Source organism: Nycticebus coucang, chromosome 10, assembly GCF_027406575.1.
Source record: "Nycticebus coucang isolate mNycCou1 chromosome 10, mNycCou1.pri, whole genome shotgun sequence".
Taxonomy (NCBI): Eukaryota; Metazoa; Chordata; class Mammalia; order Primates; family Lorisidae; genus Nycticebus; species Nycticebus coucang.
Genome location: NC_069789.1, coordinates 126,573,872 through 126,595,553, shown reverse-complemented (window position 1 = coordinate 126,595,553; position 21,682 = coordinate 126,573,872). Strand labels below are relative to the sequence as shown.

The following is a 21,682-nucleotide window of genomic DNA, read 5'->3' as shown; positions in this document are numbered from 1 at the left end:
CAGAGCTGTCAATTGCTGGGACCTTTAATTAGCACAAACCTTCCACCCTCTACCTTGGCTGTTTTCCTTTTCTACATACTCTTGGGACCTTGGGCTCTCCATCTTTCCACGCCTGTGGCCCCAGAGAGCCAGGAAGAGGAAGAAATATCAGGTGTCTGGAAAAACAAATCTCACTACCTGACTTCCTTCCCAAGACTCAGGAGACCTGGCCCCAAGCACATCCTATTTCAAAATTCAGGCACCGGATCTGAAACAGAGAAGCCAGGAGTTCAGGTCCCCAGAACTAGGAGTCTGGGATCCCAGGACCCTCTCCTGTCATCCCTAGGAGTCTCAGCCCCTACTCAACGAGGACCAGGAAGGAGTTCAGGCCTCCCATCCTTCCCCCATCTACTCCACATATGCCAGACTTAGGACAGATGTTCACTGCGGATTTTCAAACCCTCCTGGGCCTGTGTGGGGGTGGGGAAAGATTGGTGGTTAAATCCACTGACTCTAAGATTTAAGACCACATATCTTGACTCCCTGTTATCCTCTTCCAAGCTCACCTTGCTGCAGTCAGAGAATCTAGGAGTTGAGTCTAGGAGTTAACCCACAGATCAGGCTATCAGCTTCTCAGCCAGCAAAGGTCTGAAACACCAGTTCATTACACTCCTGAAAACCCAATCTTCACCCCCTCAGGGTCATTTAGATACGTTAGCTTCCCAACCCAATAGTAACTGACAACCTATCTACAGCAGAACTACCCTGAACCGGCGACTCCGTCTCAACAACTGAGAATCGGAATGTGGACCCCTCCCCCAGTCCCTGCAGGCCCAGGAATGTCAGACCCTGGGTCCCAACCCCCCAGCCCACCTTCCCCCGGCTCAGGGTCCCTCCCACCTGCTCGGCCAGCTGCGCAGCGTGGGAACGCCCCAGCTGGGCTGCATGGAGCCGTCAGAACAAGCTGCACGGTTCCCAGCCTCCCCGCCTGCCCGAGCCCAGCACCGCTGCCTCCCAGCCGTCGCCCAGCAACCAGGCGGAGGGGCCAGCAGGCCAGGCAGGGAGAGGGGTCCTGAGAAAGGAGGGACTGGCGGCCTGGATTCCTGAGTTTAGAACGTGCTGCGGTTATCAGTGGTAACAAGGCAGCAGAGGGATATTTGTGGGGAAGGTTGAGGCGGGTGAAGCTGAGCCCCTCTCTTCTCAGGGGTCCCAGTTGTCCCCCAGGCACCCAAGTGCCCTCTTCTCGACCCCCAGGCCCAGGGGAGTCCCGGGCTCCGCCTCCCCAGGGCGCGGAAACCGGCGAGGCCCCCAGGGCTCCCATTTATAGCTCCGTTTCCACTCAGCGCAGTCCCTCCAGACCTGGGCTGAGCAAGTTTCTTCCACTCCCTCCCCTCCTTCTTCGTAACCCCATGCCTCCCCCTCAACGCTGGCAGAGCACAGGTGTTCAACCCAACCGGGACCCCCTCCTTGAACCCAGGTGTTCCCGCTCCCAGACCCCAGTTGGGCTGGGGCGGCCTGGTCCCAGCCCTGCAAGCCCCCATTCATCCGCGCTTCGGCCGCAGTTTCTCAATGAGAAGAGGGCGGGTCTCCCGGGGGGCGGGGCAGAGTGGGGCGGGGCGAGCGGGATCAGACTGCCCCCCCCGGTCCCCCCCCCCGGCCTCTCAGAGACCCAGGTCGCGGAACCCGCAGGCGTTTCAGAGTGCGTGAGCCTGTGGACCAGCAGACTTGGGAACTCCTGGAGTCTTCTAGCCTGGGGCCGAGTCGAGCGCAAAGGGTGTTCCGGGCCAGGGTGGTGGGAGGCTTCTGAGGAAGAAGTTGGCAGAAAAGCCACTGGAACAGCAAATCTCACGGACCTTGGGAGACACACACTCAGGATGCTAGTGCCTGCCCTGCTCATCCTCCTCTTCCGCTTCAGAGGGTGTGCAGGTACTGGTAGAGGGGAGCGCATGAATATGGGTGTGAGGGAGTTCTGGCTGCCACTTTACTAGGGAAAAGGGGCTGGAGGCTTCTGGGTCTGAGGGAGAACTCTGGAGGCCTGAGCTTCTGAGCTTGAGGGAAAAGAGGGTTGGGAACTGGACTCCCTGTCCTGAATGAGGGGGTTCTTGAATGTGCTAAGCACGACCCTGCTGCTCTCCATTCTCCTAGGAACATCGCCCCATTTCCTGCAACAGCCGGAGGACCTGGTGGTGCTGCTGGGGGAGGAGGCCCGGCTGCCTTGCGCTCTGGGGGCCTACTGGGGGCTGGTTCAGTGGACTAAGGACGGGCTGGCTCTAGGGGGCGAAAGGGACCTGCCAGGTGAGGAGGCAGTTCTCTCTACTCAGGGAGGGGCTGGCTCTAAGGTGGGGCTGCTGGGTTTGGGCTGTATCTGAAGTTTGTATTTTGACATTTTTAAGTTTGGGAAATTGATGGGCTTGGGTAAACATTTGAGAGTCCTTACTTTTGAGCTGCTTCTTTGGGGGTCACCCACAGAGTTTGGGATTCTTTTACTGTAAAACAGTGTGTAAATACAGAAAAGTCCAGTAAACATCCTATGTAGCCAAATAACCAAGTCACTTGCTACCCTCCCAGATGCCCTCTTTATTCCCTTCCTCTGCCACAGCCCTCCTCTTCCTCACCACAGAGGTAGTTTCTCACCTAACTTTCATGGCAATCATCTTGCTTTCCTTTCTGACTTTATAGCCTCCACATCTGAGTGACTCTGAATTAGCAGGGAGCAGGAGTTTCTTTGGGCCCAGCATACGCTTTTTGTTCTTTTTTCTTTTCTTTCTTTTTCTTTTCCTTTTTTCTTTCAGACAGAGTCTCACTACATTGCCCTCGTTAGAGTGCCGTGGTGTCACAGCAACCTCAAACTCCTGGGCTTAAGTGATTCTCTTGCCTCAGCCTCCCAAGTAGCTGGGACTACAGGCGCCCACCACAACACCCAGCTATTTTTTCTGTGGCAATTGTTGTTGTTTAGCTGGCCTGGGCTGGGTTTGAACCTACCAGCCTCCATCAGCACACACTTTTTAATAGTGTCTTAGCTAGGAGTGTGTGGGCCAATTGCTGATAAGAGACGTCTGGGGACTGCAGCCTGAGGCCAGGAAGTCAGAACCATGGTTGACTGCGTCTTTCCTGACTCCAGGGTGGTCCCGGTACTGGATATCAGGGAATGCAGTCAGTGGTCATCATGATCTCCACATTAAGCCTGTGGAGCTAGAGGATGAAGCGTTGTATGAATGTCAGGCTACACAAGCAGGACTGCGCTCTCGACCAGCCCAACTGCATGTACTGGGTGAGGATCCAGCCTACTTGTCTCCTGGGAGCCAGCGGGGCAGCCAGTACTAGCTGAAAGTATCAGAGTCAAGGAAACCCAATGGAACTGAGAAGATTAGTGTCTCAGCCCAGGATCCAGCTCTGACCATAGTTCTGCCCTGCAGTTCCCCCAGAAGCCCCCCAGGTGCTAGGAGGCCCCTCTGTGTCTCTGGTTGCTGGAGTTCCTGCAAACCTGACTTGTCGAAGCCGTGGGGATGCCCGCCCTGTCCCTGAGCTGCTGTGGTTCCGAGATGGGGTCCAGTTGGATGGGACCACCTTCCACCAGGTCAGATTTACCTCCCTGTGCAAGCCCTTTCCCATTCAGGGAAACTTGGGGGCCCCCACTCTGGCCATAGGCTCATCCAGGAGAGAAGAGGGCATGCAAGGGCCCCCTTGGAATGCCATTCAAGGTAAAGATTCCAGGGCCGAACTACCTGGGTTCAAATTAAGGCTCAGCCGCTTGCTAATTGATTGATCTTGAGTACATTATTTAATCCCTCATTTCCTTATCTGTCCAATGAGGATTTTGGTAGTATGCACCTGATAGGGTAATTGTGAGGATTAAAAAAAGTAATACCAGTAAATGCCTAGAAGAGTGCCTGACACATAGTGAGCACTCTATGTGGGTAAATAAACTCATTGTTATAATCCATATTTCCAGCCCCGGTTGAAAGAAGGGACCACTGGGTTGGTGGAGAGTACCTTATCCTTGACCCCTTCCAGACGTGATGATGGAGCCACCTTGGTCTGCCGAGCTCAGAGCCAGGCCCTGCCTGTAGGGACGGATACAGCTATTACATTGAGCTTGCAGTGTAAGTGCAGCTGGCCCTGGGAAAGAGAGGTGGGGGGCCTGGATTTCTCAGTAAAAGTTAGCGGGGGACTGTGGTCCCTGGGGAAAGAGGAAGCTAGGCCTGGACCCCTGGATCTAAGAGAGCAGGAAAGGACAGAGGCTGCTACATTGGGATACACTAGGGTACCTAGGGGAGCTGGGACCTGGAAGCCCAGAGTCCTAGCTCAAAGACAAGAGGGCACTAGGGACCCAGAGTCCTGGAGTGGAGGGAGTAAGCACTGGATGCCCAGGACAGCAATGCAGGTGTTCATGGTCCTTGCCCAGGATGACCATTGTCCCACCCCAAAAGACCCCCCAGAGGTGACTCTGTCTGCTGAGCCACAGACTGTGCAGGAAGGAGAGAAAGTCACTTTCCTGTGCCAGGCCACTGCTCAGCCTCCTGTCACCGGCTACAGGTGAGGATAAAGACCACCTCTCAGAGGGCTGGGACCTAAGTAGATGTGCCAGAGAGTGGAGGAAACACTAACAACGCCACTACCTCCTCAGATGGGCAAAAGGGGGCTCCCCGGTGCTTGGGGCCCGCGGGCCAATGTTGGAGGTCTTGGCAGATGCCTCGTTCCTGACTGAGCCAGTGTCCTGCGAGGTCAGCAACGCCGTGGGTAGCGCCAACCGCAGCACCGCGCTGGATGTGCTGTGTGAGCTGCTATGGGGCTGTGGGTGTGGCCAACATGGGGCGTGGCTGCGATGGGCTTGGGGCGAGGACGCAGGGCCTAGGCGGGTGGGCGTGCCGAAAAGAGTAGGCTGAGTGTTGTAACCTTGGGCCCCTGAGGGTGCAGTGTTACTGAGGGGCCGATCCTGGGTTAGGGGCTTCATTCCACCCGGTATGTGATCCCCTCCTCTGCCTCCTCCAGTTGGGCCGATTCTGCAGGCAAAGCCGGAGCCAGTGTCCGTGGACGTGGGAGGAGACGCCTCCTTCACCTGTGCCTGGCGCGGGAACCCACCCCCACGGGTAACCTGGACCCGCCGCGGTGGCTCGCAGGTGAAGCCCTGTCAGTGGCAGTGGCTGGTGGTGGACCCAGCTTCCTCTCAAGGTCCAGCCCTGAAGCCCTTTCCCTGTCCCTGTCTCTGTCCCTGTCCCAGGTGCTGGTCTCCGGGCCCATGCTGCGTCTGCCGTCGGTGGGGCCCGAGGATGCAGGCGACTATGTGTGCAGGTCTGAGCCAGGGCTCTCGGGCCTGGGCGGTGGCACCGCAGAAGCTAGGTTGACTGTGAATGGTGAGAAAGCGACCTGGCGGGACCTAGGATGGGGAGTGGACAGAGAGGGCGAGGTCTAAGGAAGTGGGAGTGGCTTCGAAAGCAGCTTTAGATCCCACAGGGCCTGGTGATTGGAGCCAGACCTCCTGAAGGCGAGGCTTTGAGGGATCAGAGTTCCTTGAGGAGTGTGGCCTGGTTGGCTGGAGTTAGTCAGAGTGCCCAGGGCTGGACCCGCTCTGTTGAGAATGGCTTTTGCAGAGGGGAGAATTCTCCTCCCAGTGATCCTCCATCTCCATCCCAGCTCCGCCGGTAGTGACCGCCCTGCACTCTGCACCTGCCTTCCTGAGCGGCCCCGCCCGCCTCCAATGTCTAGTTTTCGCTTCCCCTGCCCCAGAAGCTGTGGTAAGAAAATATCGCCCCAATCGTGACCCATCCAGCCATGATCCCTGCCCTCTCACCTGGACCCCCCAAACTGCTGCAGGAAGGAGAGATATCCCACACGCTTTCCCGACATCCCACACGCTTCTGCTTGCCCTCCTCCTTTGTGCCCCCAGGTCTGGTCTTGGGATGAGGGCTTCCTGGCCTCGGGGTCTCAGGGCCGATTCCTGGTGGAGACATTCCCGTCCCCGGAGGGCCGCAGGGGACAGGGTCCCGGCCTGATCTCTGTGCTACACATTTCCGCGACCCAGGAATCTGACTTTAGCAAGAGCTTTAACTGCAGCACCAGGAACCGTTTGGGTGAGGGGGGCACCAGAGTCAGCCTGGGCCGTAGAGGTGAGACTCAGCTCAAAGACCCCAAATCTGGGAATGCCAGGCCCCTTTCAACATGTGTACGGGTCCCCAAACCACATGCCACCAAACCTTCAGCCTTGCAAATCCAGAAACTCCCAAACCGTGGGGGCTTGAAAACTATGGGTTCATTGAATCCCAAGACCACAACCTTATAAATTCCTCAAATACAGACTCCTAAACTGAAAGAGCTCTCACACATAGGTGCCCCAAGGAAAGAAACTGGGTAATTGCAAAGTACAAACTCAAACTTTGACTCCCAGCCAAGGAGTTTAAACTCAGTACTCTCCAACTTGTGGAACCCCAAATTCATAGGTCCTTAAACCCCAAACTGGAGGACTACAAACCTTGGGATTCTTCAAACTTAGTGAACCCAGGGATCCCAAACCCAAGCCCTGAGCCCCCATCCCCCAGTTCCTTCTCAGGATGCCCCCTCTACTTCCTGCAGACTTACTGCCCACTGTACGAATTGCGGCTGGAGTGGCTGCAGCTGCTACGACTCTCCTTATGGTCATCACTGGGGTGGTCCTCTGCTGCTGGCGCTACAGCAAAGGTCAGTGCCTAAGACCTCCCCCTGCCTCCCAACCACCACCACCCCCAAGCCCTCATCTCCACACACACCCTCCCCCAGTGTCTGGACCTGGCCTGAGTCCCATCTCTAGCCCTGCTCAGGCCTGGCTCACCTTAAGGCTCTCATTCCCTCCTCAAGCCCTAACTGGGTCTCCTCAGGGCCTCCCACTTCCCCAGCTGATCCGCCCAGTCCTCTCTCTTCCCGCTTATTGGTCACCACAAACTGTGACACCGCCCGGTAGTTTACCTCTGCCCCTCACTTCCCAGCCTCAGGCTCTTTCTCAGAGCAAAAGAACCTGGTGCAAATCCCAGGCAGCAGCGGCGGCTCCAGTTCTCGAGGACCCGAAGAGGAAACAGGCAGTGGCGAGGACCAGGTATGATGCCAGGACCCAACAGTGCCAGTAGACCCAAATAATAACCTAGTCTTCAGTGGACCTAGAAACTCAAATAGGACTCTGGTCCTAAAGGGGACCCAAGATCCAAATACCCCCATGTCCACATGTGGCCCTGACCCAGTTATTCCCTGGAACCACTATGTCCCCAGGGTCCTCTTGTGGTGCTGAGTCCAGTTCCTAGCTCCTAGGTGCTCTTTAGTCCTCCCTGCCTTCACTGGCAGGCTGAAGGTCCTTGGCGGGGGAGGTGGAGGGAAGCTGGCTCTGGGGCAGGAGGATGCTCTGACCACTCTTCTCACTAAGTTCCCAACCCCAGGGTCCTATTGTGCACACCGACCACAGTGACCTGGCTCTAGATGAGGAAGGGGTTCTGGAGACCAAGGTGAGTGTTGAGAGGGGAGGGCCACCAGCACTGTGTCTCCAACTCTCTCCCACTCTGTCCCCTCATTTTTTTCTGTTGGCCCCAAAGCTGGGGCCTGCCCACCTAGTCCCCTCCTTCTGCCTCTGGGGTCATCTCACTCACCTCCACAGCCTCACTTCTCATGTCTGTTGATTATGCCTGAATATATGTCCTCTGCCATAAGCCCCAGACTAGGGTTCACTCTACCTGTGCCTTCCCCATCATGGTCATGTTTCAGCCTCCTGGATGCCACTCCCTGGTTGCCCCCTCACAGCCCCCTTGCCCCCACCACATCCTATACTGGCCTCCCATCTCCCCAAACCTATCCTTCTTTTGGGGTCCCATCTCAAGACAGCCCCATTGACTCTACCCAGAGTCCTTCTCTCTGGACAGAAACCCTCCTGCTTTCCTTCCCATGTCTACGCATTTCCTCCTTTGCTCTTCTGGGCTCAGCTCAGACACCTCTTGTTCTCAGAAACCCATCCTTCTCTCATCACTGCCAATCATTCTGTCTGTGCTCTCCCTACTCACAGCCCTGACACCTCTGGGCTCTGTCTGGTGACATGTTCTTTTGCTCTTGGCCTGGGATCTCCATGAGGACAGAGTCCAAGTCTTTCCCAGTGACATGGCTCCAGCAGTAGCCCCCAGCATGACACCTAAGGGCTGTTGGGCAGATGAATGACTCCTATTCTCTCTGCATCTTCCTCCCACACTGCCACCCCTTAGCAGGCCTGTATCTCTGTCTCTACCTTTCTCTGCTTATCTGCTCTGTCCCTTTGTCCCTCATCAGTGTTCTTCTCACTTTGTCTCTCTGCTTGTCTGTGTCTCTGTGTCTACGCCAGCTCCTGTTTCTTTTTGCCTCTCTCTAGGTCTGGCTGTATTTCAGTGTGTCTCTCTATTGGTAACCCTGTACCCTCATGTACTTTACCAAGTCCTATTTGTCCCCTCAGGACCCAACCAACGGTTACTACAAGGTCCGAGGGGTCAGTGTGAGCCTGAGCCTTGGTGAAGCCCCTGGAGGAGGACTCTTTCTGCCACCACCCTCCCCCCATGGGCCTGCAGAGACCCCTACATACTATGACTTCAACCCACACCTGGGCATGTTCCCTCCCTGCAGATTGTACAGAGCCCGGGCAGGCTACCTCACCACGCCCCATCCTCGAGCTTTCAACAGCTACATCAAACCCACATCCTTTGGACCCCCAGATCTAGCCCATGGGACTCCCCCCTTCCCTTATGCTGGCTTCTCCACACCCAGCCACCAACGTCTCCAGACTCACGTGTGACATCTCTCCAACTGAAGGGTCCTGGGATCTTCAACTTGCTGTAATGGGTTGTCCTGATTTCTAAGGACACTGTGCGGGAGAAAGATTGTTACAATTGCCAGAATCATTAATGTACAGTCAGCTCAGCCAAAGGGGATGCCCCAAGTGGGAGCAAGTTACTATGCCCATCTATTGTGTAAAAGAGCTTCAAGGTGACAGATAGCCCCTTTGTAGAAGGACAGGAACAGAGGGTGATGGAAGGTAGGGGCAGGCATTGAAGTTGTTTCTAGCCACCGAAAGAAGATATTTCAAGACAACTACCTGTATTGAGAAGAAAGGTAGCCCAGGGCAGCTCAAGATGGAAGGCAGACCAGGCTCCGCCCTGTCTTGGCGCTCCATGATGGGCACTTTCCTTGGCCAATGAAAGTGCAGCTGAGATGGCCTTTCATTCCCTGGGAACCCAAGAGGGCACCATCTTGATTCCTTCTACTTTCCTTAAAGACTCAGACCTGGACCCAAGGAGTGGGAACAGGTGAGAACAATCACTTTTGGAGGTAAAGGGGAACCTGGGGACAAGAATATTTATGTTTAATTAAAAAAGTCAAAAAGGCAAATGCGCCTTAGGAATTCTCCTGCCATTATTACCTTCCTTCAGGGAAGGAGTCTATCAAATGTGTCTCAAGGTTCTTCCTCTACCCTACCTATGAGGTGGCTATAGGAGCAAAACCATGCATCCACACTCAGCCTTCACTACCTGTTTAGCACTCCAGGCTCTTTTAAAATATACATCTACACAAACAAACACATAGATGCACACACAGAGTTGTAAACAGGAACGGACACAGACATATATACACACACATAGATGTCCATACAGATGCACCTGTGACAGGGCTACCCCAGTTGGCCTGCAAAATACAGAATTCTACACTCTTGCTTGAGAAAACAAAGCCCTGAAGGAGAGAAAGGGGAGACTAGGGATGGGCAAAATAGAAATCCTGGGGTCCTTAGAGCAAGGGTGGGGTCCAGACATTTGTCCTGAGGGGCCGGGTCCTTGATGTGCCCATCAGGACCTGACTCAGGTCATCCTTAAAGAAATGGCCTAGGGGCTTTGGTTCCTGGGTCTTTGAGCTAGGAGTTAAAGGTCCAGGCATCTGGACCTTTAGGAATTAGGGCAAGGAGACTGACCATGCCTGAGAGAGATAGCGCTCAGAGCTTGGTCTCCAGTCCTGTGCCAGAAGGGGCCTGGGGCCCAGAGTCCCTGAGAAAGACGAGGGGATGCGGAGTCTCAACTGCTGCCTTCTTTATTGGGGAAATTTTGGAGGGTTGTATTCCCGGGATTTCAAGAGAGGGATTTATTAGGGTAGAGGGAAGTCCGTGGTGCTGGAGTCCCAGTAGTAGAACAAAGCACAATGCTGATTATGAGTATCTGGGTCTGAGGGGGGAGAGAGCTAGGGGTGAGAGTCCTGAGGGCGAACTCAAAATCCACAACGTGGAACCCATGACCCAGACTCCTGGCTGGGCTCTTGCCTGGGGTGGGACTCCTGGAATCGCAAGGTGCAGAGGGCCTGGCGCAGGCTTCCACTGGGGTCCCTGAGCCGCTCCACTCTGCACAGAGCTGCCACGCTATTGTCCTGGCCAGGAAGGCGGGGCCGGCGCGGGGCGGGGCTGGCGGCGCCGGCGCAGCCCGGGGGCGACGCGAGGAGGTGGCGGCGGCGGTGGTGGCGCTGGGAGCTCCTGTCACCGCTGGGGCCGGGCCGGGCGGGAGTACAGGGGACGTGAGGGCGCGAGGGCCGGGACATGGGGCCCGCCAGCCCCGCCGCTCGCGGTCGGGGTCGCCGGCCCGGCCAGTCGCCGCAGCCGCTGTTGCTGCCACTACTGCTGTTGCTTCTGCGCGCGCAGCTCGCCTTTGGGAGCCCGGCCAGTGGGAGCCCGGGAGCCGCCGAGGTGAGACCAGGCCGGGTCCTGGGGGATGGGGGAAGGGGCAGGACTGGGCCTCTGGGGCCCGACGCGGACTTGTCCAGGGCAGAAAGCTCAATCTTTCCAGCCAGGTGGCCAGCCCCCAAGCGCCCCTAACGGCACTAGACATTCATGAACCCCAGAATTCCAGGCCCCAGTTCCCCTACCATCTGACACCCCAGTCCTCTTCCACCCCCCAGCATAGGGACTGGCTGTTTTAGAGCCCTTGGTCCCAGAAGTGCAGCCCTGTCTCAGACCCTCTCACTCTAAGAAATTTGGCCCCAGCCCCTTCCCACCTGAACATAAGACCCACCAGGCAGCAAGACACTTGGATCCAAGAATCCAGACCCCTTGCATCCTCTGGACCTATATGAGAGCCCTCGCAGGCTCCCAGGACCCAGGAGTCCAGGCCTCCAGACACTATCAGCCACAACCAGGAAGTAGCTTTCCAGTCCTCAAGGACCAGGTGTCAATGCCTGTCGGGCCCTGAAGCCAGGCCTTGTCTTCTTTACACCCTGCAATGGAGCCGGTGCTCGGGATGGAGGAAGGAGGGGCCAGAACGCCTGGGTTCTGGCCGCCTCCTCCGCGATTCAGGTTTAACCCCTTCGGGCTCCAGCACAGCTACTCTGGGGTGGGGGCGGAGCCTGTCTCCGCGGCAACACGGCTGAGAGAATCCCGGGGGGGACACCCGGATCGCCATAGCAACGGGAGAGTTGGGGCGCCCCCGCCCTACAGGAGCCGTTTCCCAGGGAACGGTGGCTCCTTGGGGGCGGGGGCGCGGTCCTTGAGGGAGGGGCCGGTACTGAGAGTCTAGAGTATCTGGGTTCTGGGGAGCAATAAACTACGCCCCCTGTGCCCTCACTGTCCTCTCCGCCTCCACCTCCAGGCTCCGGGGTCCGCCCAGGTGGCCGGACTATGCGGGCACCTAACCCTTCACCGGGACCTGCGCACCGGCCGCTGGGAACCAGACCCACGGCGCTCACGAGGCTGTCTCCGCGACCCGCAGCGCGTGCTGGAGTACTGCAGACAGGTGGGCGGGACCTAGAGGGAGGGGCGTGGTCGGCGGGAAAGCGGATCCAAGATGGGGCCGGGATCATCAATAAAAAGAAGACTTGCAAAAGGCGTGGTCCAGGTCGTTGGGGGAAATTAACAAACCTTGGGAAGCTAGGGGGCGTGGCCAACGAAGAGGCTAAGCTAGACTGGGACACAATCTCTTTTGAGAAACTTAAATTAGGAAAGGGGAACCAGACAGCCAAAGAGGTGAGATTTAGCAATCCAGTAGGCTTTGTAAAGAGAAGACGACGTATAGGTGGGAGTGCCAAAGGAGAGGCGGGGCTAAGACAGAAAGAGACTTTGTGGACCCCCCCCAAGATGGGGAAAGGTGTGGAGCCCAATGAGAGCGTAGATTAGCTAGGAGGCGTGGCTTTGAAATACGAAGAGAAGGATACTGAGCCGACAAGCAGAGAAGGAGGTGGGGCTTATATGAAGGTGAAGCCGGTGGGAAGATGAACCTGATGGGAATGGAGAGGGGGGCCTGACCAGGGAGGTGGGTTCAGAGGGGTTGAGCTTATGGGGAAGTGAAGGGGCCTTCATAAAGACAATGGACGGGAAAAGAGGTAGGCCTAAAGACAGCGAGACTTTTAAGGGAGAGCTACTAGGAGGCGTGGCCAGGGGACATGAAGACTTTAGATAGTTAAGACTAGTTCTAGGGAGAACCAGGGCCTAGGAAGGAGATGTTCTTATGAGTACCAGAGCCGTGGAAAGAGATGTGGCCAATGGAGAGGGGTGGCTAGCAGGGGCGGGGCAGTGGGTTGATTTGCCCCCACCCGTGTCCCCAGATGTATCCAGAGCTGCAAATTGCACGTGTGGAGCAGACTGCGCAAGCCATCCCCATGGAGCACTGGTGTGGGGGTGCCCGGGGCGGCAGCTGTGCCCACTCCCACCACCAGGTTGTGCCCTTCCGCTGCCTGCGTGAGTCACAGGCTGGGAGAAGGGAAGTGAAGAGGGAGTCTCTGAGTGGGGAGGTCCTTCCTCAGTCCCACAGTAGGGGGGTGGGTGCCCGGATCCCAAGAGGGTCAGAGAAGCTTCTGAGAATAAAACATCTGGTTTCCGGAGAGGGTGGGGTTGGTGGTTGCTGGAGGCTCTCTGGTGTACCCCCCATTCTCCAGCTGGTGAATTTGTGAGTGAGGCCTTGCTGGTGCCTGAAGGCTGCCGGTTCTTGCACCAGGAACGAATGGACCAATGCGAGAGTTCAACCCGGAGGCATCAGGAGGCACAAGAGGTCAGGACCTTGGCCCACCCATCCTATCCCCTCCCAAGCCCAGGAGTCTAGGCCCTTAATACCCTCCTCTACCAGAACTGAGGAGTCTGGGCCTTCAGGCGGAGGTGGGATCTTTCTACTGGGATCTAGAAATTCCATCCCCTGACCCCTTCCTCCAGAACCTGAATCAAGGCCTCCAGCCTCATCTGCCCCCAAGACCCAGGTGTTCAGGCTCCCCATCTACTCCCTCCTACCCTACACTCCTGGCACCTGGGCCCACTCTTTCCACAGGCCTGCAGCTCACAGGGCCTCATCCTGCACGGTTCGGGCATGCTTTTGCCCTGTGGCACGGATCGGTTCCGAGGCGTGGAGTATGTGTGCTGTCCCCCTCCAGTGACCCCTGACCCATCTGGGACAGCAGTTGGGTGAGTGGGAGGAAACCTCCATGCCCATCCAGTGCTCCTGAGGGATGGGATGGAGGTTTGGGAGCCTGGGCCTAGGTTCTCATTGCCTGGGTCTTCTGTTGCTCCCTCAGTGACCCCTCTACCCGGTCATGGCCCCTGGGGGGCAGAGTTGAGGGGGGTGAGGACGAGGAAGAGGAGGAATCCTTCCTACAGCCAGTAGATGATTACTTTGTGGAGCCCCCACAGGCTGAAGAGGAAGAGGAGCAGGAAAGGGTCCCACCCCCAAGCTCCCATGCCCCTGCAGTGGTCAGCAAAGGTGAGGCAGTCTCTGAACCCTCCACCATAGAGGGAAAATAATTTGGGGGAGCCTTGGTGTGGGGCATCTTTGGGAGGGATGTATGTGGGAAAAGCCCAATTGGGGGGGAAATGGAAGAGATGGGAGTAGCTTTGGATACAGCAGAAGTGGAAGGACTACCTTGTGAAGAATGCAAAGGGACAGGATGTCTTGGGGATACTTGTAAATGGAGAGGGATCCTAAGGCTAATTTGGGGAAAATATTGGAAGATGGGATAATGAATGCCTCAGCTCTTCAAGAACAATCCTGGTTCAGAACGACAGTGCCCATGATGCCAGACAATAGCTGTGGTTGAACTTGATGCCTGATGGTCCCCAGTGTGTTCTGGGAAATGTAGTTCTCTAGGAAGAAAAGATAGCCTGGAGGTGGGCATAGACTATCTCCTGCTCCCTGGTTTTGCAGTCACTCCCACCCCGAGGCCTACAGATGGTGTGGATGTTTACTTCGGCATGCCTGGGGAAATCAGCGAGCATGAGGGGTTCCTGAGGGCCAAGATGGACCTGGAGGAGCGTAGGATGCGCCAGATTAATGAGGTGGTAATACTTGGGACCCTAGGACCCCCCCCATACTACAGAACTCCTTAACTACCAAGAAACTCAGAGACACTTTGAAACTACCTCTAAGGCTCCCCGAGCCTCCTTTGACCTTGAGCCCTCAATGCCACCCCCTAAGATGACCAGGGATCCCTGACCAACCTGGAATCCCACAGAGATGCCACCAGACTCTGTGGAAGCTCTGGTCCATGGAACCCTTCTACTTTAAACTCTTTCTGTATTATCTTTCCTCTTGGGAACCCAAAAGCCAATGGGACTTAAAGGATATAGAGCCTCCAAAGTCATGAAGAAGGTGTGGGGTACTCACCAGGTGGACCAGAGTAGATTCTGGGACCCTGAAGCTGCTCTCCCTGCCAGGTGATGCGTGAATGGGCCATGGCAGACAACCAGTCCAAGAACCTGCCCAAAGCTGACAGACAGGCCCTGAACGAGGTAGGACAATCTCCAACAGGTGCCACTCATCCTGTCTACCGTCTGGGGCACTCATGGTTTCAGCCTCTCTTTGGTCGTGTTCCTCTCTAGCCACTTCAACCTCTTCCTACTTATCTCTGCCTCTTCTGGCCTCACCCCCTGCATTTGGATCTGCCCCACTTGGTTGCATCTGACCTGGCATTGCTTTCCTCTTACATCAGCCAGGTTCAGCCCTATCTTCCCTTGGCCACCTTGAGGCCTGGCTTGGAGTCCTCGCCCAAGCTGGGCTCTCTGCAGATGTAGCCAGGTCCTTCTCAGTCTCTCTCTGATGCATTCCTGTGTCTGTTGTCCCCGCCCCTGACTGGTCCTCCCCTCCAACTCACCTATGTCAGCCTCACCTTGGTGTAGCTCTACCCCGTGGAGATCCCACTGAGGCTGGCCCCACTCTGATTCTTGGTCTCACCCCAATTGGTCTCATTTAGGGGCAGCCTGAGTCCAGTTTGACCCTGCCCAGACATGGAGCCCTACCTCCCCTACAAGCCATGGTCCCTTTCACCTTAACATTGGCCAGTTCTGTTCCTGGATTGTTCTCACCCTATCTTACATTTTGCACCTTCACATTGGTTCCCAGGGGCCCCCACTCCACCTGGTCCTGTGGCCCACCCCTTCCTATCAGTCCCTTTTGACCCAGGGTAGCACTTCTCAGGCCCAGGCCCATTGGACCCCACTCCATGCGGCCCAATAGCCCTGCCTTTTCAGACTCCCTCTGATGCAGGCTTTGACCCATCTTCCCCCCTGCTGACCCTGTGCCCACCCCCTTACCAGCACTTCCAGTCCATTCTGCAGACCCTGGAGGAGCAGGTGTCCGGTGAGCGACAGCGCCTGGTGGAGACCCACGCCACTCGAGTCATCGCCCTTATCAACGACCAGCGCAGGGCTGCCCTGGAGGGGTTCCTGGCTGCACTGCAGGGCAAGCCACCTCAGGTGTGCAGACTGCAGAGGTAGCGAATAGAGGCTGAGAAAGGCCAAAGCAGGCCTGGGCAGCCTTTGTCCCTTCCACAGGCAGAACGCGTCCTGCTGGCCCTGCGGCGCTACCTGCGTGCGGAGCAGAAGGAGCAGAGGCACACGCTGCGCCACTACCAGCACGTGGCTGCCGTGGACCCCGAGAAAGCCCAGCAGATGCGCTTCCAGGTGCTCAGATTCTTCCAGCTCCCAGGTGCCCTGCTGTCCCTCACACCCCACTGCCTCATGCTGCTCTTATCCCAGACTCCTGTTGTCCCTCAGGTTCTTGTCCTTTGGACCCCCTTTCTGTCCCTGGAACTTCACCTTATTCTGCCTGGGGACCCTTTCCAGGCCCTCAACTCCATTTCCTGCCCCTTGAATCCTTATTTCCTGACTCTAGAACATTGACGCCCCATAATGCACCTTTGACCATCCCCCTTCTTTTTGAGACAGAGTCTCTCTCTGTCACCCTGGCTAGAGTGCCATGGCATTGTAGCTCATAGCAACCTCAAACTCCTGGGCTCAAGTGACCCTCTTGCCTCAGCCTCCCAAGTAGCTGGGACTACAGATGTGCACCACAACACCTGGCTATTTTTAGTGGGTCTCACTCTTGCTCAGGTTGGTCTGAGCTCAAGCAATCCACTTGCCTTGGCTTCCCAGAGTGCTAGGATTACAGGTGTGAGCCATCGCACCTGGTCAGTTTTTCTTTTTTTTTAGTAGAGACAGGGTCTTGCTCTTGCTCAGCCTTGTCTGAGCTCAAGCAATCCACTTGCCTTGGCCTCCCAGAGTGCTAGGATTACAGGCCCGGCCTTTGATCCTTTTTCTTGTTCTTGAATTCCTACTTCCTGTCCCTTGACCCTACCTTCTGTCCCTAGGATTTCTTCTTCCTTTCCCAGAATCCCCTTCCTGTGCCTCGAACCCTGTTCCTATCCCTCAACTCTCCTTTCTCCCTAATCCCACTTGTTTTCCCCAGGACCCCTGTTCTGTATCCTCAGATTCTAATTCTTATTTCTTAGATGTGTTCTTCCTATCCATGAGTACCTCATTCTGTGCTCTTGAACTCCAGATCTTGTCCTTGAACCACATCATGTCCAAGCATATGGCCCTCCAATTCCACTCCCTGTCTTAGGCAGACCCTCAGACCCCACTTGCTGTTCCTCCACCTGCTGTCATCTATCCCACATCTATCCCCTGTGTCCTGTGTCCTATACCTACTTTATCTCCTAGTGACCACTCCTTTTCCTTGTACCTTACTTCCTGTCCTAAATCTCTCTCTTCCTGGATCTTTTTCCTCTCTTTGCATCCTGCTTCTCCTTCTTCAATGTCCTTCCTCCTATGGCTCAATTCCTGACCTTGTGCCATCACTTCCTGTCCATTGTCTGTGTTGCCTTTCCTTGGACCCTACTGAAGTCTTCCTTCATCCTGCATCAGTTTTCTCATCTCCAGGCTGCACTGCCCAGGCCAACCCTCATACCTGCTCCCTCACAGGTGCAGACTCACCTGCAAGTGATTGAGGAAAGGATGAATCAGAGTCTAGGCCTGCTGGACCAGAACCCCCACCTGGCTCAGGAGCTGAGGCCCCAGATCCGTGAGTACCTATTTCCTGAGCCCCCATTCTCAGATCTCTTAGGGAAGACCTTGACTCCCAAATTTCAATTGTCCCCAATTTCAATTGCCTAGCCCTGTGTAACAAACCACCCCACAACTTGGTGGTTTAAGACAATGGACAGGAAGTTATGGCACATTCTTCTTTGTTTATGATTCTGCCATCTGGTTTGTGTTCAGCTGAGTGGTCCTTCAGGTGATCTTGCCAGAAATCAAGCATGCAGTTGTATTTAGCAAGATCATCTCAGGGCTGGAGCTGTAGCACAAATGGGCCTCTCTCCCTCTCCAAGTAGGCTCAGAATCCTCTACATGTGATCTCGCCAGCAGGGTAGCTGGACTTCCTATGTGGTGATTCATGCTCACCAAAACACAAAAGTAGAAGTTTCTAGGTCTTCTTAAGCCTTGGGTCCACATTCTGTTGGTTAAAGCAAGTTACACACCCAGTCCAGATTCAAGGCGAGGCGCCTATACAAGAGTGGGAATAACGGAAAGTGTGACCTACCACAGCCCCTAGATCTGTCGTGACTTCCTCCTGGATATCCCATACTTGACCCCAATTCTCCTGGTATCTAAGGAAGCCATACTCTTGAAACTTCAAACTCCATCCTCCCTGCCACCATCTAGCTTCCCACTTTGCCAGATCACACTTATAGCCACCCCACACTTGGGGCTGACTCTGGTGTCTGCAGGATCTCCCAATCCCTCTGCCATTAAGATGCCCTTCCCTCGCCAGCTGGGTTTTGTGGAGCCCCCTGTGCTCACCACCTACCTCAGCCACCTTCCTACATGTTCCCCTCAGAGGAGCTCCTCCACTCTGAACACCTGGGTCCCAGTGAATTGGAAGCCCCTGCCCCTGGGGGCAGCAGTGAGGATAAGGGTGGGTCACAGCCTCCAGATTCCAAGGATGGTGAGTGAGCCAGACTTTGGGGAATAAGCCCCAAACCTCACTTCTAATCCCCTAAGCCCAAGGGTGTCTTAGCCACCACAGTGGCAGGAGGGGGAGGAAGCCGTAAGGTGGGGAAGAGGGCTCTGTAGGATCCTTGCTCCTCCTTCTCAGTCCCTGGGAGGGTGTTTCTCCACACTTTCTTTGATGGTGCCCTCCTGTATTCACTATTCCACCTGTCCTGCCTCCTCTGGCTGCAGCAGACACCCCCATGACCCTTCCAAAAGGTGAGTGTCTCACACAGTAGATCCCAGCTGTTAAATTCCACTAAATCCCTGAACCCAGAATGAAAAAAAGTCCTACACTGGGACCCCAGACCTCCTTGGGTGGAGTCTGGTGTGCTTTCTGCCCCACCCCCACCCCCAAGAGGGGTAGAACCCCTCTGGACTCTCAAGAATGAGATTGGAGGCCAGGTGTGGTGGCTCACGCCTGTAATCCTAGCACTCTGGGAGCCCGAGACAGGTGGATTGCTTGAGCTCATGAGTTCAAGACCAGCCTGAGCAAAAGTGAGACCTCGTATCTACTAAAATAGAAAAACTGACACAAGAGGATCGCTTGAGCCCAAGAGTTGGAGGTTGCTGTGAGCTATGACGCCATGGCACTCTACCCAGGGCAACAGCTTGAGACTCCGTCTCAAAACAAAAAAAAAAAGGAATGAGATTGGACTTGGGGTGGGGGATAGGGTCCACAGAACAAGATGCTGCATCCCCTGGAAAAGAGAAGATGTCCCCCCTGGAGCAGTACGAGCGAAAGGTAAGTTAGTCAGACCTGTGAGCTTCTGAGGAAGGAGGGTGCTGGGGTTTGGATTCCTTGTACCGAAGGAAGAGGGGATGAGGGCATGGACTCTGAGATTCCTGGAAAGAAGAAGGCTGCGGGGTGCGTTCTGGTGCCCCTGGGGAGGAGGAGGCTGGGACCCAGACTCCTGGGTTGCTGACACCTCCTGCCCCCTCAGGTGAATGCGTCTGTTCCGAGGGGTTTTCCTTTTCACTCATCGGAGATTCAGAGAGATGAGCTGGTAAGGGGAGGAATATCCCAGGTACCAGGGGGAAACATCAGAGGACAGCAGCTAGGCTGTGACACTCAAGGCCACATGGGACCCTGGTGGGCTTCAAAGATGCTCTCTGCCCATCTTCTCTTCCTGAAGGCACCAGCTGGGACAGGCGTGTCTCGTGAGGCTGTGTCTGGTCTGCTGATCATGGGAGCAGGTGGGGCTTCCCTGATCGTCCTCTCCATGCTGCTCCTGCGCAGAAAGAAGCCCTACGGGGCCATCAGCCACGGAGTGGTGGAGGTGAGAAACTCAAAGACAGGGTCCCAGAGCCTGGGCATGGGTGGGCTGTGAGATCTGCAGGAGGTCCTGGCGCCCCACTATCCCTCTCCTGCCCACCTCACAGGTGGACCCTATGCTGAGCCTGGAGGAGCAGCAGCTCCGGGAGCTGCAAAGACATGGTTACGAGAACCCCACCTACCGCTTCCTGGAGGAAAGACCCTGAGTCTGCCCCCTTCATGCCTTCAGCTGAGCCCAGACTTTCCCTCTTCCTGGAACCCCAGAACCCCAACTCCCAGCATAGGGTAGGGGAGGGACTCTTGCAAAGTTCATTTCACACCCTTTGTGAAGGGGCTGGAAATTCTTATTTCCCCTTTCCATTTCTAAATTCCATCCCTAAGCAGTCCCCAGATATTCCCAGCAGCCTCCCCACATGGGACCTCCTCACCTTAATTTATTTTGTAAGTTAATTTATTCTTCCTTAAGGTGACCGTCATCTTGGTCCTAGTGTCTGTTGTTTCCTGGAGTTCACCCTCCCGCTTTCCCCCTACTAACATCCCAATAAAGTCTTCTTCCCCACCAGGCCATCTATGTTCTATGGGAGAATGAAAGAATTAGTGTGTAATCACAGCTGTACTAGACGCAGGGGTCCTCAAACTGCGCCCGCAGGCCACATGAGGCGGTGTGATTGTATTTGTTCTCGTTTTGTTTTTTTACTTCAAAATAAGATATATATGCAGTGTGCATAGGAATTTGTTCATAGTTTTTTTTTTTTTAAACTATAGTCCGGCCCTCCAACGGTCTGAGGGACAGTGAATTGGCCCCCTGTTTAAAAAGTTTGAGGACGCCTGTTAGAGTGTCCATCCCTGCCCCGGCCGCCTTCGCCTCTTTAAGCCAGATGAGGGAGCTTTAAATCTGGGCGGGGCTTGCCTGATGCTGCGCACCAGGAGTGAGGCCCAGAGGCTCTCTGCACAGACCCAGAAGCTTTCCGTGGTGCTGAATGGGCCATGATTCCTAGACCTCCGTCTGCTTGCTGCCCGCATAGCCCCCAGGGAGGCTGGGCTCTGGCAAGTTTGCCTTGCCTTCTGCCGGCCCTCATACGCAACCACACACAGCATCCATTCCAATCTATGAGCCTTATGAAGGACTGGGAATCTTGAATGATCCTCCTCATTCTCCAACGTCTTCATCCCTTCTTACGGACTCGAAAGGAATCCTCTTGGGACATGAAAATTCCAGTCATGTGTCCCATAGTGGGATATGATATCTGCATGTGCCTGTGAGAATTTATATCCTCATGTCCCATTTTGTGACATGCTGGGGTTAGGCATGTTAGGCATGTCTACATATGTTGTTACCTGTCTCAAGAGGGTGGTTATAAGGATTAAAAGGACTGATGGTGGAGATGTTAGAATTGTGCCTGCCACTTAGCCTGTGTTTAATAAATTTTAAACCAGGCTGGGCACGGTGGCTTGTGCCTGTAGTCCTAGCAGTCTGGAAGTCCGAGGCGGGTGGATTGCCTGAGCTCACAAGTTCAAGAACAGCCCAAGCCAGAGTGAGACCCCATCCTTAAAAAAAATAATAGCTGAGCACTGTGTCAAGCACCTATAGTCCCAGCTACTTGGGAGGCTGAGGCAAAATCACATGACCCCAAGAGTTTGAGGTTGCTGTGAGCTATGATGCCATAGCACTCTACCAAGGGCAACAAAGTGAGACTCTGTCTCAAAAAATAATAATTTTTAAAAAACCATTACAGCAGAAAACACTTATGTAGTGTTTACCCTAGACCGGTGCTCCTCGAGGGCTTTGCATGCATTGGTGCACTTAATCATTACTTCCAGCCCATGGAATAGCTACTGTGACTATCCCTATCTACAGTGGAAAATAGAAAGTTACATCACATGTCCAAGGTCACCATCTAGGAAGGGTCAGAAGTAGGAGGAATTTAACCCCAGGAATCTTGGCTCCTGCACCCATAACCTTGGCTACTTTCCTAACCTGCTGTCTTTAGTAATTCAGGGCTGTCCCATATGGTGTTCAGATTGTGCGCTGCAATTTCCAGGTGATATTTTTAGTTTACTAGACATTGTAGATTAGGTGTTTTACCACAACAGCCCAGCAGAGGTCAGTAATGGTGTGTGTGTGTGTGTGTGCGCGCGCGCGCTGCTGTGTTGTGTTCAAATGTCAGTATATGGGA

General features: G+C 55.1%; 2 protein-coding genes across 3 annotated transcripts; both read left to right on the top strand.

Moving 5' to 3' along the window:
* The first annotated feature begins 852 nt into the window (after window positions 1-852).
* Window positions 853-8,809, top strand: KIRREL2 (kirre like nephrin family adhesion molecule 2). Of its 2 annotated transcripts, XM_053604025.1 has the most exons (16): window positions 853-1,905; window positions 2,125-2,274; window positions 3,101-3,250; window positions 3,396-3,556; window positions 3,932-4,082; window positions 4,410-4,515; window positions 4,607-4,755; window positions 4,972-5,099; window positions 5,201-5,333; window positions 5,614-5,714; window positions 5,867-6,086; window positions 6,550-6,654; window positions 6,939-7,045; window positions 7,380-7,445; window positions 8,414-8,452; window positions 8,722-8,809. In XM_053604025.1, exons 1-16 carry the CDS (start codon window positions 1,389-1,391, stop codon window positions 8,791-8,793), a joined length of 2,355 nt encoding a protein of 784 aa, XP_053460000.1. In that variant the 5' UTR covers window positions 853-1,388; the 3' UTR covers window positions 8,794-8,809. The 2 variants fall into 2 exon arrangements, with proteins under 2 accessions (XP_053460000.1, XP_053459999.1); XM_053604024.1 differs by having other exon boundaries at window positions 8,414-8,749.
* A 1,529-nt stretch (window positions 8,810-10,338) lies between these two features.
* APLP1 (amyloid beta precursor like protein 1) lies at window positions 10,339-20,067 on the top strand. Its single transcript, XM_053603939.1, has 17 exons — window positions 10,339-10,675; window positions 11,574-11,717; window positions 12,526-12,658; window positions 12,856-12,968; window positions 13,239-13,372; window positions 13,483-13,667; window positions 14,109-14,239; window positions 14,618-14,692; window positions 15,497-15,655; window positions 15,734-15,862; window positions 17,162-17,261; window positions 18,078-18,185; window positions 18,416-18,448; window positions 18,904-18,974; window positions 19,174-19,236; window positions 19,366-19,509; window positions 19,613-20,067. Exons 1-17 carry the CDS (start codon window positions 10,529-10,531, stop codon window positions 19,709-19,711), a joined length of 1,968 nt encoding a protein of 655 aa, XP_053459914.1. The 5' UTR covers window positions 10,339-10,528; the 3' UTR covers window positions 19,712-20,067.
* The last annotated feature ends 1,615 nt before the right edge of the window (window positions 20,068-21,682 follow it).

Excerpts from the sequence above, each read along its gene's own strand:
- KIRREL2 (XM_053604024.1), top strand. The coding sequence starts at position 1,389 with ATGCCTCCCCCTCAACGCTGGCAGAGCACAGGTGTTCAACCCAACCGG. Across the intron at positions 5,100-5,200 it reads CCCGCCGCGGTGGCTCGCAG|GTGCTGGTCTCCGGGCCCAT; the intron begins GTGAAGCCCTGT and ends TCCCTGTCCCAG. Across the intron at positions 7,046-7,379 it reads CAGGCAGTGGCGAGGACCAG|GGTCCTATTGTGCACACCGA; the intron begins GTATGATGCCAG and ends TCCCAACCCCAG.
- APLP1 (XM_053603939.1), top strand. The coding sequence starts at position 10,529 with ATGGGGCCCGCCAGCCCCGCCGCTCGCGGTCGGGGTCGCCGGCCCGGC. Across the intron at positions 11,718-12,525 it reads TGCTGGAGTACTGCAGACAG|ATGTATCCAGAGCTGCAAAT; the intron begins GTGGGCGGGACC and ends CCGTGTCCCCAG. Across the intron at positions 15,863-17,161 it reads CCCAGCAGATGCGCTTCCAG|GTGCAGACTCACCTGCAAGT; the intron begins GTGCTCAGATTC and ends GCTCCCTCACAG.